Genomic DNA, 27,986 nt, shown 5'->3' on the forward strand with positions numbered 1-27,986 from the left:
CATTGGCGAGGGGAGATGGGTTCCGTACTACCCAAAGTGCTGGACAAACAATGTCTCCTGCACATTAATCTAAAATCAAAGCTAGACCATTCAGGGATGATGTCGGGAAGCACTTCTTCACACAAAGGGTAGCGGAAATCTGGAACTTTCTCTCTTAAAAAAAAACTGTTGAGAGAGCATCAAAATTTCGAAACTGAGATGATAGATTTTTGTTAGGCAAAGTGTATTAAGGGTTTCGGAACCAAGGTGGCTAGATGGAGTTAAGATACAGATCAGCCATAATCTACAAAACAGCAACTTGAATTTATATAGCGCCTTTAACATAGTAAAATATCCCAAAGCTTTTCACAGGAATGATTATCGATCAACAATTGATACCTGGCTACCTATTAGGACAGGTGACCAGAAGCTTGGTCACATTGGTAGGTTTTAAGGAACACCTGAAAGGAGGAGAGATTGGTGGAGAGGAAGAGTTGTTTCTGGCTAATATTTATCTCTCTACCTAATAAAACAGATTATTCAGTCATTTATCACATTGCTGTTTGTGGGATCTTGCTGTGCACAGATTGGCTGTCACATTTCCTACATTACAACGGTGACTACACTTCAAAAAGTACTTCATTGGCTGTAAAGCGCTTTGGAACAACTTGTGAAAGGCATATAAATAAGAACATAGGAACAAATGAAATGAGAGCAGCGGGAGGCCGTTCAGCCCCTTCGAGCCTGCTCTGCCATTCAATAAGATTGCGGCTGATCTCCTACCTCAACTCCATTTTCCACTATCCCCATATCCCTTACATCCCTTGGTATCCAAAAATCTATCCACCTCTGCCTTGAATATACTCAAAAACTGAGCATCCACTGCACCCTGGGAAAGAGAATTCCAAAGGTTCACAACCCTTTGAATGATATCATTTCTCCTCAGCTCAGTCCTAAATGGCCAATCCCTTATTATAAAGGCTGTGACACCATGTTCTAGAGTCCCCAGCCAGTGGAAACATTTTCTCAGCATCTACCCTGTCAAGCCCCTTAAGAATTTTATACGTTTCAATGAGATCATCTCTCATTCTTATAAACTCCAGGGAATTTAGGTCTAGTCTACTGAATCTCTCCTTGTAGGACAATCCCCTTATCCCAGGAGTCATTCTAGTGTACCCTCATTGCACCTCCTTTAAGGCAAGTATGCCTTTCTTAGGTAAGGAGACCAAAACTGTATTCAGTACTTCAGGTGTGGTCTCACAAGGCCCTAGGTAATTGCAGTGAGACTTCATTTTGTAATAAAACCTAACATACCTAATTGTTTGCTGTTAACTTTCTGTGATTCATGTACAAGGACACCCAGCTCCCTCTGAACACCAACATTTTCCACTCACAGCATTTAAAAAATATTGTACTTTTTTATTTTTTCCTACAAAAGTGGAAAACTTCACATTTCTCCACATTATATTCCTTCTATCTTGCTCTTACCCACTCATTTCACCTGCCTATATCCCTTTTCAACCTCTTTGTGTCCTCCTCACTGCTTACTTTCCCATCTCACTATCAATCATCAGCAAACTCAGATACGTTTCTCTCACTCCCCTCATCTAAGTCATTAATATAGATTGTAAACAGCTGAGGCCCAAGTACTGATCCTTGTGGTACCCCACTAGTTTCAGCCTGCCAACCCAAAAATGTCCTGTTTATTCCAACACCCTGTTTTCCATCCATTATTCAATCATTGATCCATGCTAATATATTACCCTCAGTCCAATGATCCCTAATTTTGTGTAATAATTGACTTGTGTGGCACCTTAGATTTAGATTTAGAGATACAGCACTGAAATAGGCCCTTCGGCCCACCGAGTCTGTGCCGACCATTAACCACCCATTTATACTATTCCTACACTAATCCCATATTCCTCACCTGTCCCTATATTCCCCTACCACCTACCTATACTAGGGGCAACTTATAATGGCCAATTTACCTATCAACCTGCAAGTCTTTTGGCTGTGGGAGGAAACCGGAGCACCCGGCGGAAACCCACGCAGACACAGGGAGAACTTGCAAACTCCACACAGGCAGTACCCAGAATTGAACCTGGGTCGCTGGAGCTGTGAGGCTGCGGTGCTAACCACTGCGCCACTGTGCCGCCCACAGTATCGAATACTTTTTGAAAATCCATCCACTGGTACCCCATATCTATCATACTAGTTAAATCCTCAAAAAAATCCGAATAATTTGTCAAAAACAATTTCCCTTTTATAAATCCGTGTTGACTCTGCCTAATCATATAATGATTTCCTAAGTGCCCTGCAACCCATGTCCATAAGATTCTAAGATTTTCCCTACTGCTGGTGTCGTGCTTACTGGCCTATAGTTCCTTGTTTTCTCTCTTCCTCCTTTCTTGAATAACGGGGTTAACTTTGCTTCCTTCCGTTACAGAATCTAGGGAACTCTGGAAGATCAAAACCAATACATCCACTATCGCTGCAGTCACCTCTTTTAAAATCCTAGGATGTAGGCCATCAGGTCCAAGGGATTTGTTGGTTTTTAGTCTCATTAATTTCTGCAGTACTAGTTCTTTACTAATGATAATATCTGTACCTTCCTCACTCTCATTAGATCCTTGGTTCCCCACTAATTCTGATATCTTTTAGTGCCTTCACTGGGAAGACAGATGCAAAATACTTGTTTAATGTGTCTGCCATTTCCTTATTCCCCATTATAATTTCACTTGTCGCTGCCTGTAAGAGACCAATGTTTACTTTCACTAATCCCTTCCTTTTTGCATTCCTATAGAATGCAAGTTCTTTTTCTCATCTTTCTAAGTAAGAGTGGGGTGGGGCTGTGGGAGATTGACAGATTCAGATAAATGTTAATCTCCTCCCTCACAGTTTACAATCTTGGTTCTCAATGCCCTTTTTATCCTATTAGCTGCAGCTAATAGATTGCTTCAGAGGAGGCAGTAAGTGCAGCCTAAACCCAGTCATTAAGACATTCTTAGCTGAGGATTTGTTTGGAGCGCTGTCTCCTTGCTTTTTAATCTAAGCTGTTACAAGTGCTACTTGATTAGAAGGGCTTCCAGTACTTGGAAATCATATACAACGGGATTACCTGACGATCAGACTGGTTTGAGCCAGTGCAGAAGCCTTTATACATAATGCTGCTTTTTATCTCTTCTGCACACAGAGGCATCTAAACTTCAATTTTGTTTTTGGATTGCAGTGAATGTGGGGGTGGGGCTCGTGGAATGTGTATGATGGGTGTCTCACTGCTCTCTCCCCGCATCCTGAGAGGCTGAGCTGCTGAGGAGATGAGTTGCTGAATCACGTAGACCAGGAAGCTCCCAGGTTAGCTTACCTAGGCTGGGGCAATTGCAGAGGGGCCACAAATTGCTGCTGCTCTCTCTGGGTCTCAGAGGGAGTGAATCAAGTGAAATCCACACCCTTTGTTGGTCCCCAATTCTTACTGCAAGTTATGAACATGTAAACAATGACAGATGGAAAAAGCCCTCTGAACCATCCAGCCTGTCCCACACAAAATGTAGTCGAGCATGAATGCTTGTTTGTATGTTTCTGTATGCACTCAAGGCATGTGTGTGCGCATGAACATGTGTGTGTGTTTGTGTGCGTATTTGTGTTTGCATGCATGCAAGTGTGTGTGTGTGTCTATGTGTGTGTGCGCCTCTGTCTGTGTGAGTGTGTAAGAGTATGTCTGTGAGTGGGAGTGTATGAGTATGGGCCTTTGTATGTGCATTGTGTGTGTGGGCCTGTGTGTGAGTGTGTGTGTGTGCGCCAATGTGTGTGCATGATTGTGTTGTGTGTGTGTGTGTGTATGCTGCCTCCTCTCCTCCATACCCACACAGTTGAATATATTTCTGACCCTCACTATTTAGGTTTCAGTTGAATGAGATGCCCAAGGGCACTGATGCCAGTCTAGCTGTACCCGACTGTAGGTTTAATCAGTGGGATAATGCAGTGTCTCTTCTGTCATATATATATATATATTTTATATATATGTGCGTGTGTGTGTGTGTTGGAGGTGGGGGAGGAGAGGTCGATGCTGAAAGCCTGCTCTGTAGGCCTCAGAGGACCCCTTGGCTTGACAACTAAAAGTTTACACAATGTGTCAGATGATAAGCAATCAGGGTTTACGAGGAAAGAAATCCGTCAAAAAATGGCAGGCGGAAATTGCTCGAACACAGACTCTACCTTTTTTGTGTGTGAGGTGAATTCAATGAGCTACCCCCAGACCCCACCAAATTTGTCTTTTTAAAAAAGGCCTCCCTCAAGTTCTATGACAGGAATAAGAATTGTTTTCTTCACCCAATTTTACCCTATAGTTGTTTTTTTTGAAGGCAATAGAAATAGCTTCTCAGGAAGGATTTGTAAACTAACCTCCAGGCTGTGACCTCTACGAGTTGACAAAGTGATGCATTTTCATCCGATTCGAATTTACATGTAGATTAAAAGGTCATTTAGAATGAACGGCGAGGCAGTATTTTTTAATATCTGTCCACAAGGCTGTGTGATTCACTGCACCGACCGTGAATGGAATAAATAGGAGAGAGAGAGAGAGACAAATATTGGCGGAGAGGACAGGGCACTCTTAATAGTCACACCTGCTGACAGTTTAGTGATGGACTGAGGGGCCCTGTAAAGGCCTCATGTTCAAAGAGGATTGGTAATGAGAAAATTCCTGTCTCTTATGTTCAAGGACTCGTTCTTGGCCTCTGTCTGTTCCGTTGTTGCAAGACTCGCTTCAATTATCCCATTTACCTCTGTGTCTGCATTGATAACGGCCTTCAAACTGGCAATGAGAGATCATATTTACCTCAATTTCTCTTGTCAACCATGGCAATATCCTGCACTACAAAGCCTTGGGCCTTCACCTCAAATTCTTGACAAGTACAATTGTTGTCCAGTCTCTTCCAGCGTGTGAAGAATTTTTAAATGACACAATAACATAGTTTAGATAAAACCTTTGATTATAAACCACTGCTTAGGTCCCAGTTGGAATATTGTGTCCAGTTCTGGGCACCACACTTTAGGAAAGATGTCAAGGCGTTGGAGAGGGTGGAGTGCAGAGTTACCAGAATGGCACCAGGGATGAGGGAATTCAATTATGTGGAGAGACTGGAGAAGCTCAATTGTTCACCTTAGAGCAGAGAAGGTAAAGTCATAGAGTCAGTACAGCACAGAAGGAGGCCATGAAAGAATCATGGATGCTCAGAAGGGACTGGGCTGTCAAGACTGGGCCTTGTACCCAGTTACACACTGCACGTACCACAATTAAGACTCCGGAATATTCAATCACTTCAAAAGAAGTAAATCTGTAAAATTCCTGTTGCCAATATTTAACAGACGTGTTAACCCATTAGAAAGAAAGGCTCGCATCTCGACGGCATCTTTCATGACTTTTGAACATCTCAAAGCCCTTTACTGCCAATGGGATACTTTTGAAGAGTAGTCACTGTTATAATGTAGGAAACGCAGCAGCCAATTTGCACACAGCAAGCTCCCTCAAATAGCAACTCTGATAAATGACCAGATCATCTGTTTTCAGTGATGTTGACAGAAAGGTAAATATTGGCCAAGATACCGGGGAGCAATGCCCTGCTCCTCTTCCAATCGTGGTCGTGGGATCTTTCTCATCCACCTGAGCAGGCAGACAGGGCCCTCGGTTTAACATCAAATCCGAAAGACATCATCTCTGACAGTACAGCACTCCCTCAGTACTGCACGAGGAGTGTCAGCCTGGCTAATATGCTCAAGCCTCTTTCGTGGAGATTGAAGCTACAACCATGTGACTCAGAGAGAGTGCTCCCCCCTGAGCCACGGCTGTCACCTAGCTATGGTTAATAGAGGGACAGACAACTGTCCCATAAATGTGTTAAGTGTCTGGGCGCTAAAATGATCAGCAGGGATTTTGGTTTATAATCTATTTTAATATATTGAGTTGGATGGCAGATGAGAGAAGCATTTCATAAAGATTTATGTGACTCGGTCTGAGAGGATTTCACAGATCACTGGGAACTTTAAGTGTTCTTTTAACCTTCGACCCCAATGTCCAAAAGCAAGCTGTATTTTTCTGTCATCAGCACTGCCGTAGATTCTGGAACATTCCATTATCCCACTTCATTCAACAGACCTGTCGGTGTATTTATTTAGATTATATACTTTCTACCAGACTTCCATTAATAATAACACTGAGGTAAATGATGGCCATTCCTGGGAAATGGATGAATAGCATCATGTTTCACTAGATCACAGAATCTTACAGCACAGAAGGAGGCCATTCGGCCCATCATGCTCGTGCTGGCTCTTTGAAAGAGCTCTCCAATTAATCCAACTCCCCACCCTCTCCCCATAGCACTGATTTTTAAAATTCCTTTTCAAGTTTTTATCCCAATTCCCTTTTCAAAATTAAATCTGCTTCCACTGCCCTTTCAGGCACTGTGTTCCTGACCATGACTATTTAATAAGCAGAACTCCTTACACTGCAACTGAGACAATTAAATAGGAATCTAATCGATCAGTTCAGAATTATGAGAAGGTGAATACTGAAAGGATGTTTCTACTGGTCAGTGAATCAATCAGTAACAGAAAAACAACCAGAATAGTCAGAAATACAGTAGGGGAGAGAGAGAATGAGAGGGGGAGACAGAGAATGAGGGAGGGAAAGAGAATCTGAAGTGAGGAGAGAATGAAGGGGGGAGATGGAATGCGAGGGGAACAGGGAGAATGAGAGGGGAGAGGGAGAAGGAGAGAGGGAGCATGAGAGGGGGAGAGAGAGAATGAGAGGGGGAGACAGAGAATGAGAGGTGGAGCATGAGAGGGGGAGACAGAGAATGAGAGGGGGAGAGGGAGAATGAGAGGGGGAGACAGAGAATGAGAGGGGAAGAGGGAGAATGAGAGGGGGAGATGGAGAATGAGAGGGGGAGCCAGAGAATCAGAGGGGGAGAGGGAGAATGAGAGTGGAGACAGAGACTGGGAGGGGAGAGGGAGAATGAGAGGGAGACAGAGAATGAAAGGGAGAGAGGGAGAATGAGAGGGGGAGCCAGAGAATCAGAGGGGGAGAGGGAGAATGAGGGGAGACAGAGAATGAGAGGGGGAGACAATGAGAGGGGGAGACAGAGAATGAGAGGGAGAGAGGGAGAATGAGAGGGAGACAGAGTGAGAGGGGGACAGGGAGAATGAGAGGGGGAGGGGGAGAATGAGAGGGGGAGGGGGAGAATGAGAGGGGGTTGAGAGAATGAGGGGGAGAGGGAGAGTGAGAGGGGGAGAGGGAGAATGAGAGGGGGAGAGGGAGAATGAGAGGGGGAGAGGGAGAATGAGAGGGGGAGACGGAGAATGAGAGGGGGAGACAGAGAATGAGAGGGGGAGACAGAGAATGAAAGGGGGAGAGGGAGAATGGGAGAGGGAGAGGGAGAATGGGAGAGGGAGAGAGGAATGAGAGGGGGAGAGAGGGAGAATGAGAGGGGGACAGGGAGAATGAGAGGGGGACAGGGAGAATGAGAGGGGGAGGGGGAGAATGAGGGAGAATGAAAGGGGGACAGGGAGAATGGGAGGGGGAGGGGGAGAATGCGAGGGAGAGAGGGAGAATGAGAGGGGAGACAGAGAATGAGAGGGGGAGAGAGATAATGAGAGGGGGAGACAGAGAATGAGAGGGAGAGAAGGAGAATGAGAGGAGAGACAGAGAATGAGAGGGGGAGAGAGAGAATGAGAAGGGGAGAGAGAGAATGAGAGGGAGAGAGGGAGAATGAGAGAGAGACAGAGTGAGAAGGGGAGAGGGAGAATGAGAGGGGGACAGGGAGAATGAGAGGGGGAGGGGGAGAATGAGGGAGAATGAAAGGGGGACGGGGAGAATGGGAGGGGGAGGGGGAGAATGAGAGGGGGAGAGGGAGAATGAGAGGGGGAGGCGGAGAATGAGAGGGGAGACAGAGAATGAGAGGGGGAGAGAGATAATGAGAGGGGGAGACAGAGAATGAGAGGGAGAGAGGGAGAATGAGAGGAGAGACAGAGAATGAGAGGGGGAGAGAGAGAATGAGAGGGGGAGACAGAGAATGAGAGGGAGAGAGGGAGAATGAGAGAGAGACAGAGTGAGAGGGGGAGAGGGAGAATGAGAGGGGGAGAGGGAGAATGAGAGGGGGAGGGGGAGAATGAGAGGGAAAATGAAAGGGGGACGGGGAGAATGGGAGGGGGAGGGGGAGAATGAGAGGGGGAGAGGGAGAATGAGAGGGGGAGAGGGAGAATGAGAGGGGGAGACAGAGAATGAGAGGGGGAGAGGGAGAATGAGAGGGGGAGAGAGAAAATGGGAGGGAGAACAGAGAATGAGGGGGAGGAGAGAATTAAGTTGTAGAGAGAATGATAGATGCAGGGAGCAGGGGAATCCTCCACACTGAGTTGTGAGGTTGTGGGATTTACATCCTGGGTTTGTGGCCGAGACAGAAACTGTGTCAAGCTTGAAAATTAGATTGGATCGGTGGATGAAGGAATGGGGTTGAAGAGATTATCGAGTAAGGTGGGTAAATATCAGTAGAACCAATTGTTCATTCGGAGGGTGAATGACAGGGACTGGTTTAGCCAGATGGGTAGCTTCCATGTATTTCTATATCATAGAAAAAAAACAGGTTAAACCTGTATCGAATCCACACTTGGAGTACTGTAAACTCCATATTGTAAAAAACATATTGTGGCCCTGGAAATAGATTTAAATGGATGATGCCGGAGCGGTGAGGTTATAACTATCAGGAAAGACTGAACTGGCTGGGGCCCTGTTCTCTGGCAAAGAGAAGACTGAAGGTTTCAACAGATGTAGAGAAATTGTTTTCACTTGTCGAGGAGGTCATCAATATAAGATTGTCGCTAATAAATCCAATCAGAAATTCTGGAGAAACTTCTTTCCCCAGAGAGTGGTGAGAATGTGGAACTCGCTACCCAAGGGAGTTGTTGCGGTGAATAGTATAGATGTATTTAAGGGAACACATGAGGAGAAAGGAATAGAAGAATATGTTGATAGGGTGAGATGAAGAGAGGTGGGAGGAGGCTCGTGTAACACACAAACACCAGAATAGAGAAGTGCTGAATGGGGCATCTTCTGCTCTGTAGATCCTGTATGATTCTTGAATTTTAATGAATGTTGAAATTTCTGCTTCTTGGCTTGGCGTTGCATGAAGAAACTTCTTGACGTTCCCTATCCTTTTTTACTCTGTTTCTCAACAGTTCTGACAGACAGGCCGCCTCCCATCATCCGCCAGGGACCAGCCAATCAGACCCTGGGTGTGGACAGGACCACTTTGCTGAAATGCCAGGCCACCGGAGACCCCATCCCCACTATCAGCTGGCTGAAGGATGGGGTCAGTCTCCTTGGAAAGGACACTCGAATGTCACTCCAGGAACTGGGAAGTCTGCAAATTAAAAACTTACGGGTAGGTGCTCCCTTAACACTCATCAAACACTCCCAGGACAGGCACAGTACAGGGTTAGATACAAACGAAAGCTCCTGCTATATTGTCCCATCAAACACTCGCAGGGCAGGTACAGCATTGGTTAGATCAGCTTTTTAAAAATTCGTTCAGGGGATGTGGGCGTCGCTGGCTAGGCCAACATTTTTTGCCCATTCCTAATTGCCCTTAAGAAGATGGTGGTGAGCTGCCTTCTTGAACTGCTGCAGTCCATGGGGTGGAGGTACACCCACAGTGCTGTTAGAAAGGGGGTTCAGGATTTTGCCCCAGCGACAGTGAAGGAATGGCGATATAGTTCCATGTCAGGATGGTGTGTGACTTGGAGGGTAACTTGCAGGTGGTTGTGTTCCATTGCACCTGCTGCCCTTGTTCTTCAAGGTGGTAGAGGTCACGGGTTTGGAAGGCACTGCCAAAGGAGACTTAGTGAGTGGCTGCAGTGCATCTTGGAACACACCGCTGCAACTGTGTGTCGGTGGTGGAGGGAGTGAATGTTGAAGGTGGTGAATGGGGTGCCAATCAAGCGGGCTTTTTTGTCCTGGATGGTGTCGAGCTACCTGAGTGTAGTTGGAGCTGCACCCATCCAGGCAAGTGGAGAGCATTCCATCACACTCTTGACTTGTGCCTTGTTGATGGTGGACAGTCACTGGGGAGTCAGGAGGTGAGTTACTTGCCACAGAATTCCTAGCCTTTGACCTGCTCTTGTAGCCACAGCATTTATGTGGCTGGTTCAGTTCAGTTTCTGGTCAATGGTGACCCCTGGGATGTTGATAGAGGGGGATTCAGTGATCGTAATGCCATTGAACGTTAGGGGGAGATGGTTAGATTCTCTCTAGTTTGAGATAGTCATTGTCTGGCACAAATGTTACTTACCGCTTATCAGCCCAAACTTAGACATTGTCCAGGTCTTGCTGCATAGGAACACGGGCTGCTTCAGTATCTGAGGAGTTGCGAATGGTGATGAACATTGTGCAATCATCAGTGAACATCCCCACCTCTGACTTTATGATGGGGGGAAGGTCACTGATGAAACAGCTGAAGGCCGAGCACACTACCCTGGGGAACTCCTGCAGTGATGTCCTGCGACTGCGATGATTGACTTCCAACAACCACAACCACAACGTACTAGGTATGACTCCAACCAGTGGAGAGTTTTCCCCCTGATTCCTATTGACTCCAATTTTGCTCAGGCTCCTTGATGTCACACTCTGTCAAATGCAGCCTTGATGTCAAGGGCAGTCACTCCCACCTCACATGTTGTGTTCAGCTCTTTTGTCCATGTTTGGACCAAGGCTGTAATGAGGTCAGGAGCTGAGTGGCCCTGGCACAACCCAAACTGAGTGTTAGTGAGCAGGTTATTGCTGAACAAGTGCCATTTGATAGCATTGTCGAAAACCCCTTTCATTATTTTGTTGATGATCGGGAGTAGCCTGATGGGGCAGTAATTAACCTGGTTGGATTTGTCCAGGTTTTTGTGCACAGGACATACCTGGGCGATTTTCCACATTGCCAGGTAGATGCCAGTGTTGTAGCTTGGCTCGGGGCGCAGCTAGTTCTCGAGCACAGTGCTATTGCCGGAATGTTGTCAGGGCCCATAACCTTTGCAGTATCCAGTGCCTTCAGCCGTTTCTTGATATCACGTGGAGTCAATCAGATTGGCTGAAGACTGGCATCTGCGACGTTGGGGACCTCAGGAGGAGGCCGAGATAGATCATCCACTTGGTAGTTCTGGCTGAAGATGAATGCAAATGCTTCAGCCTTGTCTTTTGCACTGATGTGCTGGGTTCCCCCATCATTGAGAATGAGCGTGTTTGTGGAGCCTCCTCCTCCTGTTAGTTGTTTAATTGTCCACCAGCATTCATGATTGGATGTGGCAGGACTGCAGAGCTTAGATCTGATCAATTGGTTGTGGGATCGCTTAGCTCTGTCTATTGCATGCTGATTCCACTGTTTAGCATGCAAGTAGTCCTGTGTTGTAGCTTCACCAGGTTCACACCTCATTTTGAGGTACGCCTGGTGCTGCTCCTGGCATGCCCTCTTGCACAATTCATTGAACCAGGGTTGGTCCCCCGACATGATGGTAATGTTAGAGTGGAGGATATGCCGAGCCATGAGGTTACAAGTTGTGGTTGAATACAATTCTGCTGATGGCCTACAGCGCCTCATGGCTGCCCAGTTTTGACTTGCTAGATTTGTTCAGAATTTATCCCATTTGCAATGGTTTTTGTGCCACACAACACGATGGTGGCTATCCTCAATGTAAAGTCAGGACTTTGTCTCCACTTGGACTATACGGTAGTCATTCCTACCAGTACTGTCATGGACAGATGCATCTACGACAGGCTCCTCACCACTTGCCACAGATCCAGCTATGTCCTTCAGGACTCAGCCAGCTCAGTCAGTAGTGGTGTTACCGAGCCACTCTTGCTGATGGACATTGAAGTTCCCACCCAGACTACATTCTGCACCCTTGCCACCCTCAGTGCTTCCTCCAAGTGCTGTTCAACATGGAGGAGTACTGATTCATCAGCTGAGGGGGTGCAGTAGGTGGTGATTAGCAGGAGGTTTCTTTGCCCATGTTTGACCTGATGCCATGAGACTACATGAGGACTCCCAGGGCAACTCCCTCCCGACTGTATACCACTGTGCAGCCACCTCTGCTCGGTCTGTCCTGCTGGTGGGACAGGATACACCCAGTGATGGTGTTATCTGGGACAGTGCATGCAAGGTATGGTTCCGTGAGTATGACTGTGTCAGGCTGTTGCTTGACTAGTCTGTGGGACAGCTCTCCCAACTTTGGCACAAGACCTCCAGCTGTTAGTAAGGAGGACTTTGCAGGGTCGACAGGCCTGGGTTTGCCGTTGTCATTTCCAGTGCCTAGGTTGATGCGGGTGGTCCATCCGGTTTCATTCCTTTTCGTAGGCTTTGTAGCGCTTGATACAACTGAGTGGCTTGCTCGGTCGTTTCAGAGTCAACCACCTTGCTGTTGGCCTGGAGTCACTTGTAGGCCAGTCCAGGTAAGAACAGCAGATTTCCTCTCCTGAAGGACATTAGTGAACCAGATGGGTTTTTACAACCATCAACAATGGTTTATGATCGCCACTAGACTAGCTTTTGAATTCCAGATTTATTAATTGAATTCAAATTCCACCATTTGACGTGCTGGGATTTGAACCCGTGCCACAGATCATTGCGCCTGGGGCTCTGGGTTACCAGACTAGTGACATTACCACTATGCCACCACCTCCCCTTGTTTGTCATCTTTGCGGGGGGCGGGGCCACATTACAATTTTTGTCTTACACAGAGGGCAGGTGAGACAATTTCGGAAAGATAAAGGCATTAAAAATGTATCTTACTATTAATCAAAACAATAACAAATGTGCATTTTTGTGAAGAAGCTTTAAATAAGAAGATTAATTTATTGACTTACTTTCTCATCACTATGTTGGATACTGATTCAGTGAGATCCCTGGCATTTTTTGGCTTGCACAAGTAGTCAATGTTTGCCCGCACACTTCTTGTAGTGATGTGGAGTATTCAGAATAGATGTCCATCTGTCAGCAGTGATCTTGATCACTCTCTGTCCCCCACTCTTTTTCTCTTGGTCCCCCTGTCCTCTCTCTCTCCCCCTGCTCTTTCTTCCCCTATTTTTCTCTCTATGCACTCTCTCTCTGCCCCCTCTGTTTTTCTGTCTCTCTGTCTCCCCCCTGCTCTGTACCCCCCCCTCTCTCTTTATGCCCCCCCTTCTCTCTCTCTCTCTGCGTTTCCCTCTCTCTGTTCCCCCCTCTTTCTCTGTCCTTCTCTCTCTCTGCCCCTGCTCTCTCTTCTGTCCACCCCCCTCTCTGTCCTTCTCTCTCTGTCCTTCTCTCTCTGTCCCTCTCTTTGTATCCCTTTCACTCTCTATGCCTCTCTCTGTAATTTTTCTCTCTCTGTCTTTATCCGCCTCTCTCACTCTCTCCCTGTCCCTATCTCTGTCCCCCCCCCTCTCTCTCCGTCCCTCTCTCTGTGTCCCTTTCGCTCTCAATCCCTCTCTCTCTGTGTAATTTTCTCTATCTCTGACTTTGTCTGCCTCTCTCACTCTCTCCCTGGCCGTATCTCTGGCCCTCTCTCTGTGTAATTCTCTCTCTTTGTCTCTCTCTCTCTGTCCCTCTCTCTCTCTGTGTAATTCTCTCTCTCTCTCTCTCTCTCACTGTCCCTCTCTCTCTCTGTGTAATTCTCTCTCTCTCTCTCTCACTGTCCCTCTCTCTCTCTCTTCCTCTCTGATAATTGCAGGGAGCGGGAGCACTCAGCACAGCAGCTTTGTGGTTGGTCAGTTTTTTAAAAAAGATCATGAGTCAGTTTCACAGCTGAAAAGTGCTGACATCAGGAACAGAGGTTTTCCAACTCGTGACAGATTTGGGGTTTTCCAGCGAGTTCTGAAATTTTTTTGAAAAGCCTGCCGGAAAACCCTGAGTCTGTCTAAAGTTGGGAAACTGCTGTTTCCGATGTCAGCAACTGTCAGCTGTGAAACTGACTTGTGATCTTTTTAAAAAGCCGGTCTGGAAGAAGAAGATAATGGGAAATTTCTCATCTCTGAAATATATCCGCGGGTCAGATAGAAACCTTTGAGGGGCCGGATGCTGACCCGCAGACTGTATGTTGGACAACCCTGGGTTAGATACAGAGGAAAGCTCCCTCTACACTGTACCATCAAACACTCCCAGGGCAGGTACAGTACGGGGTTAGATACAGAGTAAAGCTCCCTCTACACTGTACCATCAAACACTCCCAGGGCAGGTACAGTACGGGGTTAGATACAGAGTAAAGCTCCCTCTACACTGTCCCCATCAAACACTCCCAGGGCAGGTACAGTACGGGGTTAGATACAGAGTAAAGCTCCCTCTACACTGTCCCCATCAAACACTCCCAGGGCAGGTACAGGACAGGTTAGATACAGAGTAAAGCTCCCTCTACACTGTCCCCCATCAAATACTCCCAGGGCAGGTACAGTACGGGGTTAGATACAGAGTAAAGCTCCCTCTACACTGTCCCCATCAAACACTCCCTGAGCAGGTACACTATGGATTAGATACAGAGTAAAACTCTCTCTATACTGTGCCATCAATATACCCCTGTCACAAACATCAAAAAGGAACTCATTGCTGGACATGAGAAAAAAAAGGGGTTAGATACAGAGTAAAGCTCCCTCTACACTGTCCCCATCAAACACTCATAGGTCCCAATCTCTGCAGAGTCCTTAGCTGTACATGTGTGACATTTTAGTTTGTGGTTGATCCTTGAGTCAGTCTCCCAATTTAATATAAAAACAAAATACTGCAGATGCTGGAAATCTGAATGAAGAGCAAGAAATGCTGGAAATACTCAGCAGGTCTGGCAGTGTCTATAGAGAGAGAAGCAGAGTTAACATTTCAGATCAGTGACCCTTCATCAGAACTGGCAAACGTTTGAAATGTAATAGGTTTTAAGCAAGTAAAGCGGGGGTGGGGCAAGAGATAACAAAAGAGAAAGTGTTGATAGGACAAGATTGAAGAGACTAACTGACCAGAAGGGCATGGAGCAAAGGCAAACGGTATGTTAATGATGTGGTGAAAGACAAAGCATTAGTGCAGAGAGGGTGTGAATTGACAGAAAAATGAACAGCCCTGGCCCAAAGCAAAAACATGAAAAAAACAGTGGGTAGGCACTGTAGAAACAAACTAAAATAAAATAAACAAAGAAAAAAGAAAAAAATAACTAAAAATAAAAAGGTGGGGGGCCCGTCATGCTCTGAAATTATTGAACTCAATGTTCAGTCCGGCAGGCTGTATTGTGCCGAATGGGTAAATGAGGAGCTGTTCCTTGAGCTTGCGTTGATGTTCACTGGAACACTGCAGCAATCCCAGGACAGAGATGTGAGCATGAGAGCAGTGGGGTGTGTTGAAATGGCCAGCAACCGGAAGCTTGGGGTCATGCTTGCGGACTGAGCAGAGGTGTTCCGCAAAGCGGTCATCCAATCTGCGTTTGGTCTCCCCAATGTTGAGGAGACCACATCATGAGCAACGAATACAGTATACTAAATTGAAACAATTAAATTGTCCCAATTTAATATGTATTAGTGACTATCTCTACTCTATTGGCATCTGTGCTGAGAAGGTTCATTTCCTGGTGGACCATTACAGTCAAAAGTTTGGTGTTGGACCTGGAATATTGTCTGTTCCGACCCAAACTTGGCTTATTGAAAGGATCACATGAGAGGAACTTTGATAGTGTGCTGCTGTTCTAAATGTTTCCATAATTTCATGCACCTCTCTTTCACTAAATCAAAGGCATTTTTCAGGCCTATAGTGAGCCAGTCACGGCAGGATTTAAAAAAGAATCGGATATGGTGGCACTGGAGCAAATGCAAAAAAGATTTGCAAGTATGATACCAGAACTGTGAGCTTATAACTATCAAGAAGAGCTGCACCATCACCTCATAACCTCCCTGCTCTTATATTCTATGCCTCGGCTCATAAAGGCAAGTATCCCATATGCCTGTAAGTATCCTAACCACCTTATCTACCTGTGCTACTGCCTTCAGTGATCTATGGACAAGTACACCAAGGTCCCTCTGACCCTCTGTACTTCCTAGGGTCCTACCATCCATTGTATATTCCCTTGCCTTGTTAGGCCTCCCAAAATGCATTACCTCACACTTCTCAGGATTAAATTCCATTTGCCACTGCTCCACCCATCTTCCCAACCCATCTATATCATCCTGTAATCTGAGGCTTTCCTCCTCACTATTTACAACACCACCAATTTTTGTGTCACCTGCAAACTTACTGTTCATACCTCCTATATTCATGTTTAAATCATTAATGCACACTACAAACAGCAAGGGTCCCAGCACCGATCTCTGCGGTGCACCACTGGTCACAGATTTCCACTCGCAATAACAACCCTCGACCGTCACCCGCTGTTTCCTGCCACTAAGCCAATTTTGGATCCAATTTGCCAAATTGCTCTGGATCCCATGGGCTCTTACCTTCTTAAGCAATCTCCCATGTGGGACGTTAGCAAAAGCCTTACTGAAGTCCATGTTGACTACATCAATTGCTTTACCCTCATCTACACATCTCGTCACTGCCTTGAAAAATTCAATCAAGTTAGTTAGACATGATCTCCCCCTAACAAAGCCATGCTGACTATCTCTGATTAATCCTGCCTCTCGAAGTGGAGATTTATCCTGCCCCTCAGAATTTTTTCCAATAGTTTCCCAACCACTGATGTTAGACTCACGGGCCTATAATTACCTGGTTTATCCCTGCTACCCTTCTTGAATAATGGTACCACATTCGTTGTCCTCCAATCCTCAGGTACCTCTCCTGTGGCCAGAGAGGATGTGAAAATTTGTGTCAGAGCCCCTGCTATCACCTCCCTTGCCTCAGATAACAGCCTGGGATACATCTCATCTGGGCCTGGGGATTTATCCACTTTTAAGCCCACTTAAACAGCTAATACTTCCTCCCTTTCAATGCTAATATGTTCAAGTATATCTCAATCCCCCTCCCTGATCTCTACACCTACATCGTCCTTCTCCATAGTGAACACTTCCCTGGTTATCCTCTTGTCCTTAATATACTTATAAAATGCCTTAGGATTTTCCTTTAACTTGCCAGCCAGTATTTTTTCATGTCCCCTCTTTGTTCTCCTAATTACTTTTCTAAGTACCCACCTACACTTTCTATACTCCTCTAGTGCCTCCGCTGTTTTCAGTGCTCTGAATCTGCCATAAGCCTCCTTTTGTTTCCTGATCCAATCCTCTATAGCCCTTGACATCCAGGGTTCCCTGGACTTGTTGGTCCTACCCTTCACCTTAACGGGTACATGTTGGCTCTGAACTCTCACAATTTCCTCTTTGAATGACTCCCACTGGTCTGATGTAGACTTTCCTACAAGTAGCTGCTCCCAGTCCACTTTGGCCAGATCCTGTTTTATCATATTGAAATCAGCCTTCCCCCAATTCAGTACCTTTATTTCTGGCCCATCGTTGTCCTTTTCTATAACTACCTTAAATATTACATAGTTTTGGTCACTATCCCTGAAATGCTCCCCCACTGACACTTCTACCACTTGTCAGGCTTCATTCCATAGGTTTACGTCCAGTACTGCCCCTTCTCTTGTGGGACTTTCTACATATTGGCTCAAAAAGCTGTCCTGTATGCATTTTAAGAATTCCACCCCCTTTAAGTCTTTTGCACTACTTCTTCTTCTTCTTCGTCTTCGTCTTCTTCTTCGTCTTCTTCCTTGTCTCGAGAGACAATGGGTAAGCACCTAGAGGTGGTCAGTGGTTTGTGGAGCAGCGCCTGGAGTGGCTATAAAGGCTAATTCCAGAGTGACAGACTCTTCCACAGGCACGACAGATAAAATTGGTTGTCGGGGCTGTTACACAGCTGGCTCTCTCCTTGCACATCTGTCTTTTTCCTGCCAACTGCTAAGTCTCTTCGATTTGCCACTCTTTAGCCCCGCCTTTACGGCTGTCCGCCAGCTCTGGCGATCACTGGCAACTGACTCCTACAACTTGTGGTCAATGTCACAGGACTTCATGTCGCGTTTGCAGACGTCTTTAAAGTGGAGACATTGACGGCCGGTGGGCCTGATACCAGTGACGAGCTCACTGTACGATGTGTCCTTGGGGATCCTGCCATCTTCCATGTGGCTCACATGGCCAAGCCATCTCAAGCGCCACTGGCTCAGTAGGGTGCATATGCTGGGGATATTGGCTGCCTCGAGGACTTCTGCATTGGAGATACAGTCCTGCCACCTGATGCCATGGATTCTCTAAAACAGCGAAGATGGAATGAGTTGAGATGTTGCTCTTGGCTGACATATGTTGTCCAGGCCTCGCTGCCGTAGAGCAAGGTACTGAGGACACAGGCTTGAAACACTCGGACTTTTGTGTTCCGTGTCAGTGTGCCATTTACCCACACCCTCTTGGCCAGTCTGGACTTAGCAGCGGACGCCTTTCCCACGCGCTTGTTGATTTCTGCATTGAGAGACAGGTTACTGGTGATAGTTGAGCCTTTTTTTTGTTCATTCATGGGATGTGGGCGTCGCTGGCCAGGCCAGCATTTATTACCCATCCCTAACTGCCCTTGAGAAGGTGGTGGTGAGCTGCCTTCTTGAACCGCTGCAGTCCATGTCGGGCAGGTACACTCACAGTGCTGTTAGGAAGGGAGTTCCAGGATTTTGACCCAGCGACAGTGAAGGAACGGCGATATAGTTCCAAGTCAGGATGGTGTGTGGCTTGGAGGGGAACTTGCAGGTGGTGGTGTTCCCATGCATTTTCTGCCCTTGTCTATTTAGTTGATAGGGGTCGTGGGTTTGGAAGGTGCTGTCAAAGGAGCCTTGGTGCATTCTTTCATTGCATCTTGTAGATGGTACACACTGCTGCCACTGTGCGTCGGTGGTGGAGGGAGTGAATATTTGTGGATGGGGTGCCAATCAAGCGGGCTGCTTTGTCCTGGATGGCGTCGAGCTTCTTGAATGTTGTTGGAGCTGCACCCATCCAGGCAAGTGGAGAGTATTCCATCACACTCCTGACTTGTGCCTTGTAGATGGTGGACAGGCTTTGGGGAGTCAGGAGGTGAGTTACTCACCGTAGGATTCCTAGCCTTTGACCTGCTTTTGTAGCCACGGTATTTATATGGCTACTCCAGTTCAGTTTCTGGTCAATGGTAGCCCCTAGGATGTTGATAGAGTGGGATTCAGCAATGGTAATGCCATTGAATGTCAAGGGGAGATGGTTAGATTCTCTCTTGTTGGAGATGGTCATTGCCTGGCACATGTGTGGTGCCTGGGCAGGTGATCTCTTGAACCACTTCCAGAGCGTGGTCACCGATATTGATGGATGGAGCATTTCTGATGTCCTGTCCCATGATGTTCATTTTCTTGAGGTTGATGGTTAGGTCAAATTCATTGCAGGCAGCCGCAATCCTGTCGATGAGTCTCTACAGATACTCATCTGTGTGGGATGTTAACGCAGCATCGTCCGCAAAGACAAAAACACTAAGACTATCCCAGTTGATATTGGGAAATTGAAATCCCCCACTATTATTACCCTATTATTTTTACACTTCTGAGATTTTCCTACGTATCTGCTCCTCTATCTCTCCCTGACTGTTTGGAGGCCTGTAGTGCACTCCCAGCCAAGTGATTGCCCCCTTTTTGTTTTTAAGTTCTACCCATATGGCCTCATTTGAATAACCTTCCAAGATGTCAGCCCTCCTTACTGCAGTAATTGACTCCTTGATCAACAGTGCAATGCCACCTCCTCTTTTACTCCCTCCCCTGATTCGCCTGTAGATTCTATACCCTGGAATATTGAGCTGCCAATCCTGCCCCTCCCTCAACCATGTCTCTGTGATAGCAATAATATCATAATCCCTTGTGCTAATCATCGCCCTCAATTCATCTGCCTTACTAGTAAGACTCCTTGCATTAAAATAGATGCAATCCAGCCTTGCATTTTTCACTTGTGCCTTAAAAGGTCTATATTTGCTCTGCCTTCCAGACTTACTCAGTTTCTCTTTTATATTTGATTGTGCATCACCCCCTACTGTGACTCCACTCTGTATCCCACCCCCCGTGTCAAATTAGTTTAAACCCCCCCAACAGCACTAGCAAACCTCCCAGCAAGATGTTGGTCCCGTTCCGTTTCAGGTGCAACCCGTCCAACTTGTCCAGGTCCCACCTTTGCCAGAAACAGACCCAATGATCCAGGAAACTAAAGCCCTCCCTCCTGCACCACCTCCTCAGCCACGCATTCATCTGCTCTATCCTCCTATTCCTAAACTCGTGGCACCGGGAGTAATCCAGAGATTACAACCTTTGAGGTCCTGCTTTTCAATCTGCTACCTAGCTCCCTAAATTCTTGTTGCAGGACCTCATCCCTCTTTCTACCTATGTTGTTGGTACCAATGTGTACCACGACCTCTGACTGTTCACCCTCCCCCTTCCGAATATCCTGCAGCCCTTCCGTGACATCCTTGACCCTAGCACCAGGGAGGCAACATACCATCCTGGAGTCACATTTGTGGCCACAGGAATGCCTATCTGTACCCCTTACGATAGAATCCCCTATCACTATAGCTCTTTCACTCCTTTTCCACCCCTCCTGTGCAGCTGAGCCACCCATGGTGACACAGACTTGGCTCTTGCTGCATTCCCCTGAGAAGCTATCTCCTCCAACAGTAGCCAAAGTGGAAAATATGTTAGTTAGGGAGATGGACCCAGGAGACTCTTGCACTACCTGCCTAATTCTTCTACTCTGCCTGGTGGTCACCCATTTCCTTTCTGTCTGAGCAGTCTTTACCTGCGGTGTGACCATGTCCCTGTACGTGCTATCCACGATGATCTCAGTCTAACGGATGCTGCACAGTGTCTCCAGCTGCCGCTTCAGATCCAAAACGTGTATTTCGAATAGCTGCAGCTGGAGACACTTCCTGCACATGTGTTCGCTCTGGACATTGGAAGTGTCCCTAACTTCCCACATTGCACAGGAGGACAACTGAAGACCGTTCCCTTTGCTTTTAGTTACTTACCCAGCTACTTAGAGTTATTCCCCAACAGCAGTTACTCACCAACCAATCACCTTGCAGCTTTCCTCAGACATCATTGCTCACTTTGTTTTCAAACTCTGGCACACCTGGACTCCTGCCCACCCTGCTCCTGGAAGGTAAGTGACTGGACCTCGATCCTCGGGCTCAATTTATCGGCTCCGCTCTTGGCGTTCTCCCCACAGGTCCGCTCCTGGAAGGTAAGTGGACCCCTCATTCCCACTGATGTTCATGGGGTCAAATGGAGGTAGGCTTGCCAACCCTCCAGGATTCCCTTGAGTTTCCAGAGGGTTGCCAACTCTTGGGCATATTCCTGGAAGTTTCACCACATGACCTCCCGCCTTCAATTGTCCCGCCCCTGCACTCCTGCTGTTGACTACCCGACATGTCCATTCTCATGGTGTCCCGCCTTCCCATGGCCAATCAAAAAGCAAACAGACATTTTTTTTACCTGTTTGGGAACTTCTTGTCTGTCAGTCAAACAGGCTTGGTTCCGATCTCCAATATTCTTATACCTAACAGGAATTTCAAAGACAATTAAAAAAACATTTTTTTCATCCCCTGTGAGTTTTGCTTGCAGCCATGTCCTGGAGATTTATCCTCAGTGACTGGAGACTCCTGGGCAATTATGGTGGGTTGGCAACCCTGAGTCTCCAGGAATTGCAGAGTAATCTCCAGGACACAGCAGGGAGAAAATTCCTGGTGAAAAAAAATCATAGCGATATGGAAAAAAAATATTTATTTAATTGTTATGAAAATGCTGCTGATGGAAAAGTAAAGGCTGTTCGCCTGACACTGAAGGATCATCCAATCAGGCAACAAAGAGCCTGTTGGCTTTCCAATTGGCTGTGGGAAGGTGGGACACTGTGAAGATGGACATGTTGGGCAACCAAAGCTGGAGGACTGTGGGAGGGTGGGACAGTCGGAGGCAGAAGGTCATGCCATGAAACCTCCAGGAATGTGTCTGTTATATGTTGGTTTGGTACGCTATCACCTTATTTAATCTAGCCAGAGAGATTCTTAGTCTGTAATAGTTAAACACTAATCTTTATTACATTGTAACTATTTACACTCCACACTGCCCCGTGTAACTCCTGCAAAAGCCATGCTGCATCTGTTTGAGTGTCTCTCACATGTGATCGCTTACATCATCATGGTAGGAGGTATTCTTTACACTCTCTCAAGATTAACCCTTTCAGATCTTCCCCAAGTCTTTATCCAAATATATCTTTACATACATTCACTTTTTAATTTACATACTACCCCATCTCTTCCCAAGTCTGTGACTTCTTAGATTCAATCTGTCAGGAGGGTTCACAACTCTCCTTGATCTTGTTGTCATCAGATATGGAAGATTGATAGTTTTTCTCTGATCTCTTATGTCTTGACGTGGGTGGCCTTCATTAAGCTTTGTAGTATTCGGTGCTTTCTGAATATTCTGGCTCGATGTATGATTCGTCTAAATGTGTGACCGATTGACTTCTTTGCTGTAAAGGAATAAGATTCCTTCTATTTCTTCTTATGGTACCTTCTGAACTTCTTAGTAGATAAGATCGCTGTTGATTCCCCTCTTTCTGGAGATTTGCTCCTTCTCTGTTTTGGTCTCGTACCCATAACTTTTGCCCTGCTGACAACTGCGGTTGGCGTCTGGTATGTTATTTTCTGCTATTATTATGAGCTTGTTTCTTTTGATAAGACTTTTCTTTGTCTTGTACTCTCTGATAATCCTTGCTTTGTAACCCTGGAAGTAATTTCTTGGGTAGAATTGGAAGTTGCATTCGGAATTTTCTCCCCATTCTGTGTTAGGAAGTGTGAATTGGAAATCTTGATTTTTCTTCAACATTGCTTTAATAGTTCTGACTGCTCGTTCAGCTTCTCCATTAGATTGTGGATACCTAGAGGAGCTTGTTTGATGTACAAATCCACATTTTTCAGCAAAGTGTGTGAAGTAATTGTTTGCAAATTGTGGTCCATTATCGGATACTATCTGATCAGGTATACCATGTGCTATGAAAACTTCTTGTAAAACTCTGATGACTGCCTCTGTTATTGTTGTGTACATCCGTTTAACCTCGATCCATCTTGAGACGTAATTGACTATAATTAGATTGGATCTTCCATCAAAGAAGAATAAATTCATCGCTAACTGTTCCCACGGTCTAGTTGGGAATTAGGTCGAAATTAGAGATTCTCTCTGATCCTGTCTGTGAACTACACATATGTTACAATTCAAAATCAGTTCTTTGATATCCTTGGCCACCACACAGACACCTGTGCCCATGCTCTACATTTAGTTATGCCCGTATGACCCTTCTGTATTTTCTTCAAGATATCTACTCTGAGTGACTCTGGAATCATAAGTCTGTCGTGAAACACCAGCAAATCATCCACTATAGTAAAGTGTCTCCTGTATTTGAAGAAGAGTTTCATCCTTTTACCCTTGGGACTCGGTTATGGACAACCTTGCTCACAATATTGGCGGACGAATTTGTTGGACTTGCTTTTTCCCGCGTTCTCTGTCCATGCAGAACTCCTGCAGGAACTTGCTGTATTTCTCTTTCTCGTTCTGGTGGTCTTTGGGTGACAGGCGGGATGTGCTATGTTGTGCGGGTTCTTTCTCCATTGGGCGGGCTCTCTGGCGGAGTCTGGACTCTCCGCAGTGCTCAGTTTGAGGTGGGGGGGGGGGGGCTCTCCCTGTGCCCTGGCTCAATCTCCCTAGACCAGTAAACAATTTCAGGAATTCCTCTTGAAAGTGACTCCTGGATTCTTGTTGTCTAACTTCTTCTACTTTCTCTATAAGTTGAAGGTCAATGCAAGCTCTTCTACTTAAGAGTGAAAACTCCTAATTTCTTAGGACATACAGTGTTTCTAATATTTGTTTTCCCTTGTATTGGAGTGTTGCCCAACTTCCCCTTTACTTCAAGTTCAACCACTCCTGGGCCATGTAATGAGTTTCTGTTGGTTGCAGAAAGTGTGTGGATAACCACGACTCTTTGTCTGATAAGATCATTACACTTGCTCCGGTGTGGAGTTTAAAATTAGTAATATGTCTGTTGACATAAATATCTGCAGACCAAAGTGCCTGGTTCAGATCATTGATCTCGCCAAGAAAATGTTCTGATTGCTTTCCAGCAGGAGGTTGTTTAACTTCATTAACCACTCTATTCTTAAATGCTTTTTGAGGTAGTTGAGATTTTATTTTGGCATATTTTACTGAAATGCCCTATTTTTCTGCCATAAAAGCATTCGGCTGTATTTGCAGGACATTTTTCACGCCTGGGGGTACTTGTGACGCCACATGGCTGGCAGGGTTCAATTGTGTCTTTTGCTCCCCACCACACCCCATCTCACTTCCACCACTACCCCACCACCATATATCTTTTCTCCTGGTGCCTCTTTTCAGCCGTCTGGTAAAGGAACTGAACATGGCAGGAGGTTATCTGAACAAAGGTTTTTCTTCCCCTCACAAGATTGCTCTTTTGTTCTTTCGGACTTCAGCTTGCCTCACTAGCTGAATAGCTTTATCCAGGGTGAGGTCTTCTTTAGATTGTAAAAGATCTGATATGGATTCATCAGCAACACCCAGAACAATATGATCTCTTATCAATTCTTCTTTAAGGTCTCCATACTCACATTCTTCAGCTAGTCTGTAAAGGTCATTGATAAAAGCATCGACTGTTTCGCCCAGTTTATGGACCCTTTTGTTGAATCTTGCTCTTTCTAAAATCTTAGTACTCTGCAAGTTGAAATAAGAATCAAAAGCTTTTAAAACTTCATTGAATTTGGAAGATACCTCATTAAGACCTTGTCTGGCAATAACATCATCTGTTATAGCCCCAATAGAATATAACACTCTATTTGATTGCTCTGCTTCAGACTGGCTGTCTAACGTAGCTGCAATTCTGTATCTGAGAAACCTTTATTTCCACAGTACCCAGTTTTGAACCTGATTGGGTCTCTCTTGACTTTGGCAACTCTCCAGCATTCCCAATGTTTGATCCATATTGCTTTATTTTATAGACTTTTTTTTAAGTGTTTATTCAGAGATACAGCACTGAAACAGGCCCTTCAGCCCACTGAGTCTGTGCTAACCATCAACCACCCATTTATACTAATCCCATATTCCTACCACATCCCCACCTTCCCACAATTCCCTACCACCTACCTATACTAGGGGCAATTTATAATGGCCAATTTACCTATCAATCTACAAGTCTTTGGCTGTGGGAGGAAACCAGAGCACCCGGCGAAAACCCACATGGTCACAGGGAGAACTTGCAAACTCCACACAGGCAGTACCCAGAATTGAATCCGGGTCGCTGGAGCTGTGAGGCTGTGGTGCTCACCACTGTGCCACTGTGCCACCCTTTAAAAAACTTTTTTCCAGTTAGCTTGCTTTAATGGAGTGTTACATAAGAAAATAATAAATAGGAGCAGGAGTAGGCCATTCGGCCCCTCAGCCTGCCCCACCATTCAATAAGATTATGGTTGATCTGCCCCAGACCTCAACTCCTCTTTCATGCCAGCTCCTCATAGCCCTCAACTCCCTGATATTAATGGAGTGTCCCTGCTGTGTTCAGGGGTTTCCCACGTATTTAGCAGTTTGTGCGCTTTTTGGGGGTTTCCTGCTCTTTGCCCTCATATTAAGCACGTGAGAAGGATTGGGCTGTCCCCCTTTTTTTTACTCTCGCATGGTGCCTTCAGAAAATTACTTTTAAGCCCTTCAAAGGCTTTTAACACGATTCCTCGTCAGCGCTGTAACTCATCCGATGGATGGAATTGATTTGCAGGCAAACACGCTTCCCTTCTATGGAGCTTCTCTCAGCCTCTTCTCCAAATCTGCAGTTTCTGGCACTTTTCTCCAGGTCAGGCCTTTTCACCTAGTGGCTTCAAATTTTTCTTCTGGCTGTAGGATGGTAAGAACTTTTGTTGTTTTTGATCCCACTGAAGATCACCATGTTATGTGTTAGTTTGGTACGCTGCCACCTTATTTAATCTAGCCAGAGAGATTCTTAGTCTGTAGTAGTTAAATAGTAACCTTTATTACATTATAACTGTTTACACTCCACACTAGCCCATGTGACTCCTCCAAAAGCCATGCTACATCTGTTCTTGAGTGTCTCTCAAATGTGATCTCTTAAACCATCATAGGAGGAGGTATTCTTTACACTCTCACAAGATTAACTCTTTCAGACCCTTATACTACAGCGACCAGTCAGACTTGGCAACCGCAGGTAGCTGCCTCCAAGAGCAGGCCAAGGGAGGCCACAATCTAGCTCCACTTCAGCCTGGTCGCCCTGAGTTGAGGCCCCACCTGCACTTTTAGGAGGGTTGGTGCCTCACCTGTCTCAACCTACCAGCCTCCAAACGTACACTGGCCCCCTCTAAGTGAAAAACTCCCTTTGCTCTGGCTCATACTTAGACCTAAACAGACACAATTCCAGAAAACCTCTTATTGGTTTCCACCTGAAACTGCTAGAAATCACTAACAGCTAGTTGGCAGGTGCAAGAAATAATATAACAGTTATTATGTCAAAGGAGTGGACGTTATGTTACAATTGTATCACACTCTGGTTAGGCCCTATCTGAAGTATTGCATTCAATTCTGTGCCCCACACCTCAGGAAGGATATATTGGCCTTGGAGGGGGTGCAGTGCAGATTCACTAGAATTATATCAGGGCTTATGAGGACCAGTTGCATAAACTTGCCTTGTATTGCTCAAGTATAGAAGATTAAGGGATGATCTAATTGAGGTGTTCAAGACGATTAGAGGATTGATAGGGTAGAGAGAAACTACTTCTTCTGGTATGGGGAGTCCAGAAAAAGGGGACATTCAGGGGTGATGTCAGGAAACACTTCTTCACACAAAGGGTAGTGGAAATCTGGAACTCTCTCCCCCAAAATGCTGTTGCGTCTGGGGGTACATTGAAGATTTCAAAACTGACATTGATAGATTCTTGTCAGGTGAGGGTATTAAAGGTTATGTAACCAAGCCAGTTAGATGGAATTAAGGTGCAGATCAGCCATGATTTAATTGAATGGCAGGACAGGCTCGAGTGGTTGAATGGCCGACTCCTGTTCTTATCTTGTCTGCATGGCACAGTACCACACCAGACAGTGTGCGAACCCTATAAAGATCCTCCTGAGAGACCTGATTGAGAAGATTTGATGTAGAACAGGTATGCAAGTGGGAAATGCTGTTCAATTGCATTCTTGTTTCACGTACAGCCTTCGCCCAATCTCTTGCCCGTATATCTCTTACTTTTTCTCCAAAGTATACCTTCCTTCCCTTGCAAATCTCAAGACCTTGGACAGGTGCCGTTCTTGGTCAATAGGTTCCACTTGTGCCTCTTCTAAATCACTTTGGTGAACGATTCATTTGTGCATCAAACAATGTCCAAATATACGTGTTTGAAGAAAGAAAAGTAAACTCACCCACTGGTAAATTAGTCATGTGCGAAGGGCTGAATTCCTGCTCCAAAATCTGGTATTTGAGTATTGCTGAAAATAGAGACATGTTGTGGAAGCTTTTCGTCTTGCACTCAAAAGGACAATCCGCAAGAATACCAATGTAGGGGAAAACAACGACTTTATACTGTATGAGAAGAGAGTGCTGATTGGTTGGCAAGTGAACTCTGATTGGTAGAGGCATTGTCATGGAGATGTGCACCAGTTTACGGTGACTGACAGTTAACTGTCAAGCTTTGTTTGAAACTTAAGCCAGGCAGCTTGACTCTGATTGGTCAAGGCATTGCCCTGAGGAATGAACCAGTGAATGGCTGTCACTTATTTTGTTTAGCTGGAACAGGTGCAATGTTTGTACATGTTCTTTCCGTCTGCAAAGACCAGGGCCCTGTGTATTAATATATGTAGCTTCCAGTATGCACAAATATGCCTCACTGCGAGCCCTACTGACAATCTTAAATTGGTTGTCAGCGTAATTCTTAGAACACTGAGGA

The 27,986-nt window shown here is 45.8% G+C and overlaps 1 protein-coding gene across 7 annotated transcripts in view; it reads left to right on the forward strand.

The window, feature by feature from the left end:
• robo2 (roundabout, axon guidance receptor, homolog 2 (Drosophila)) overlaps positions 1 to 27,986 on the forward strand; it is a 644,486-nt gene that overhangs the window by 482,418 nt on the left and 134,082 nt on the right. For all 7 annotated transcript variants that reach the window (XM_068041290.1, XM_068041296.1, XM_068041294.1 and 4 more), the window contains exon 10: positions 9,208 to 9,413. In XM_068041290.1, the coding sequence (XP_067897391.1) occupies positions 9,208 to 9,413 (206 nt within the window). The remainder of the gene's footprint in view (positions 1 to 9,207; positions 9,414 to 27,986) is intronic.

The sequence above is a fragment of the Heterodontus francisci genome, chromosome 10 (genome assembly GCF_036365525.1).
Source record: "Heterodontus francisci isolate sHetFra1 chromosome 10, sHetFra1.hap1, whole genome shotgun sequence".
In the NCBI taxonomy this organism is placed as follows: Eukaryota; Metazoa; Chordata; class Chondrichthyes; order Heterodontiformes; family Heterodontidae; genus Heterodontus; species Heterodontus francisci.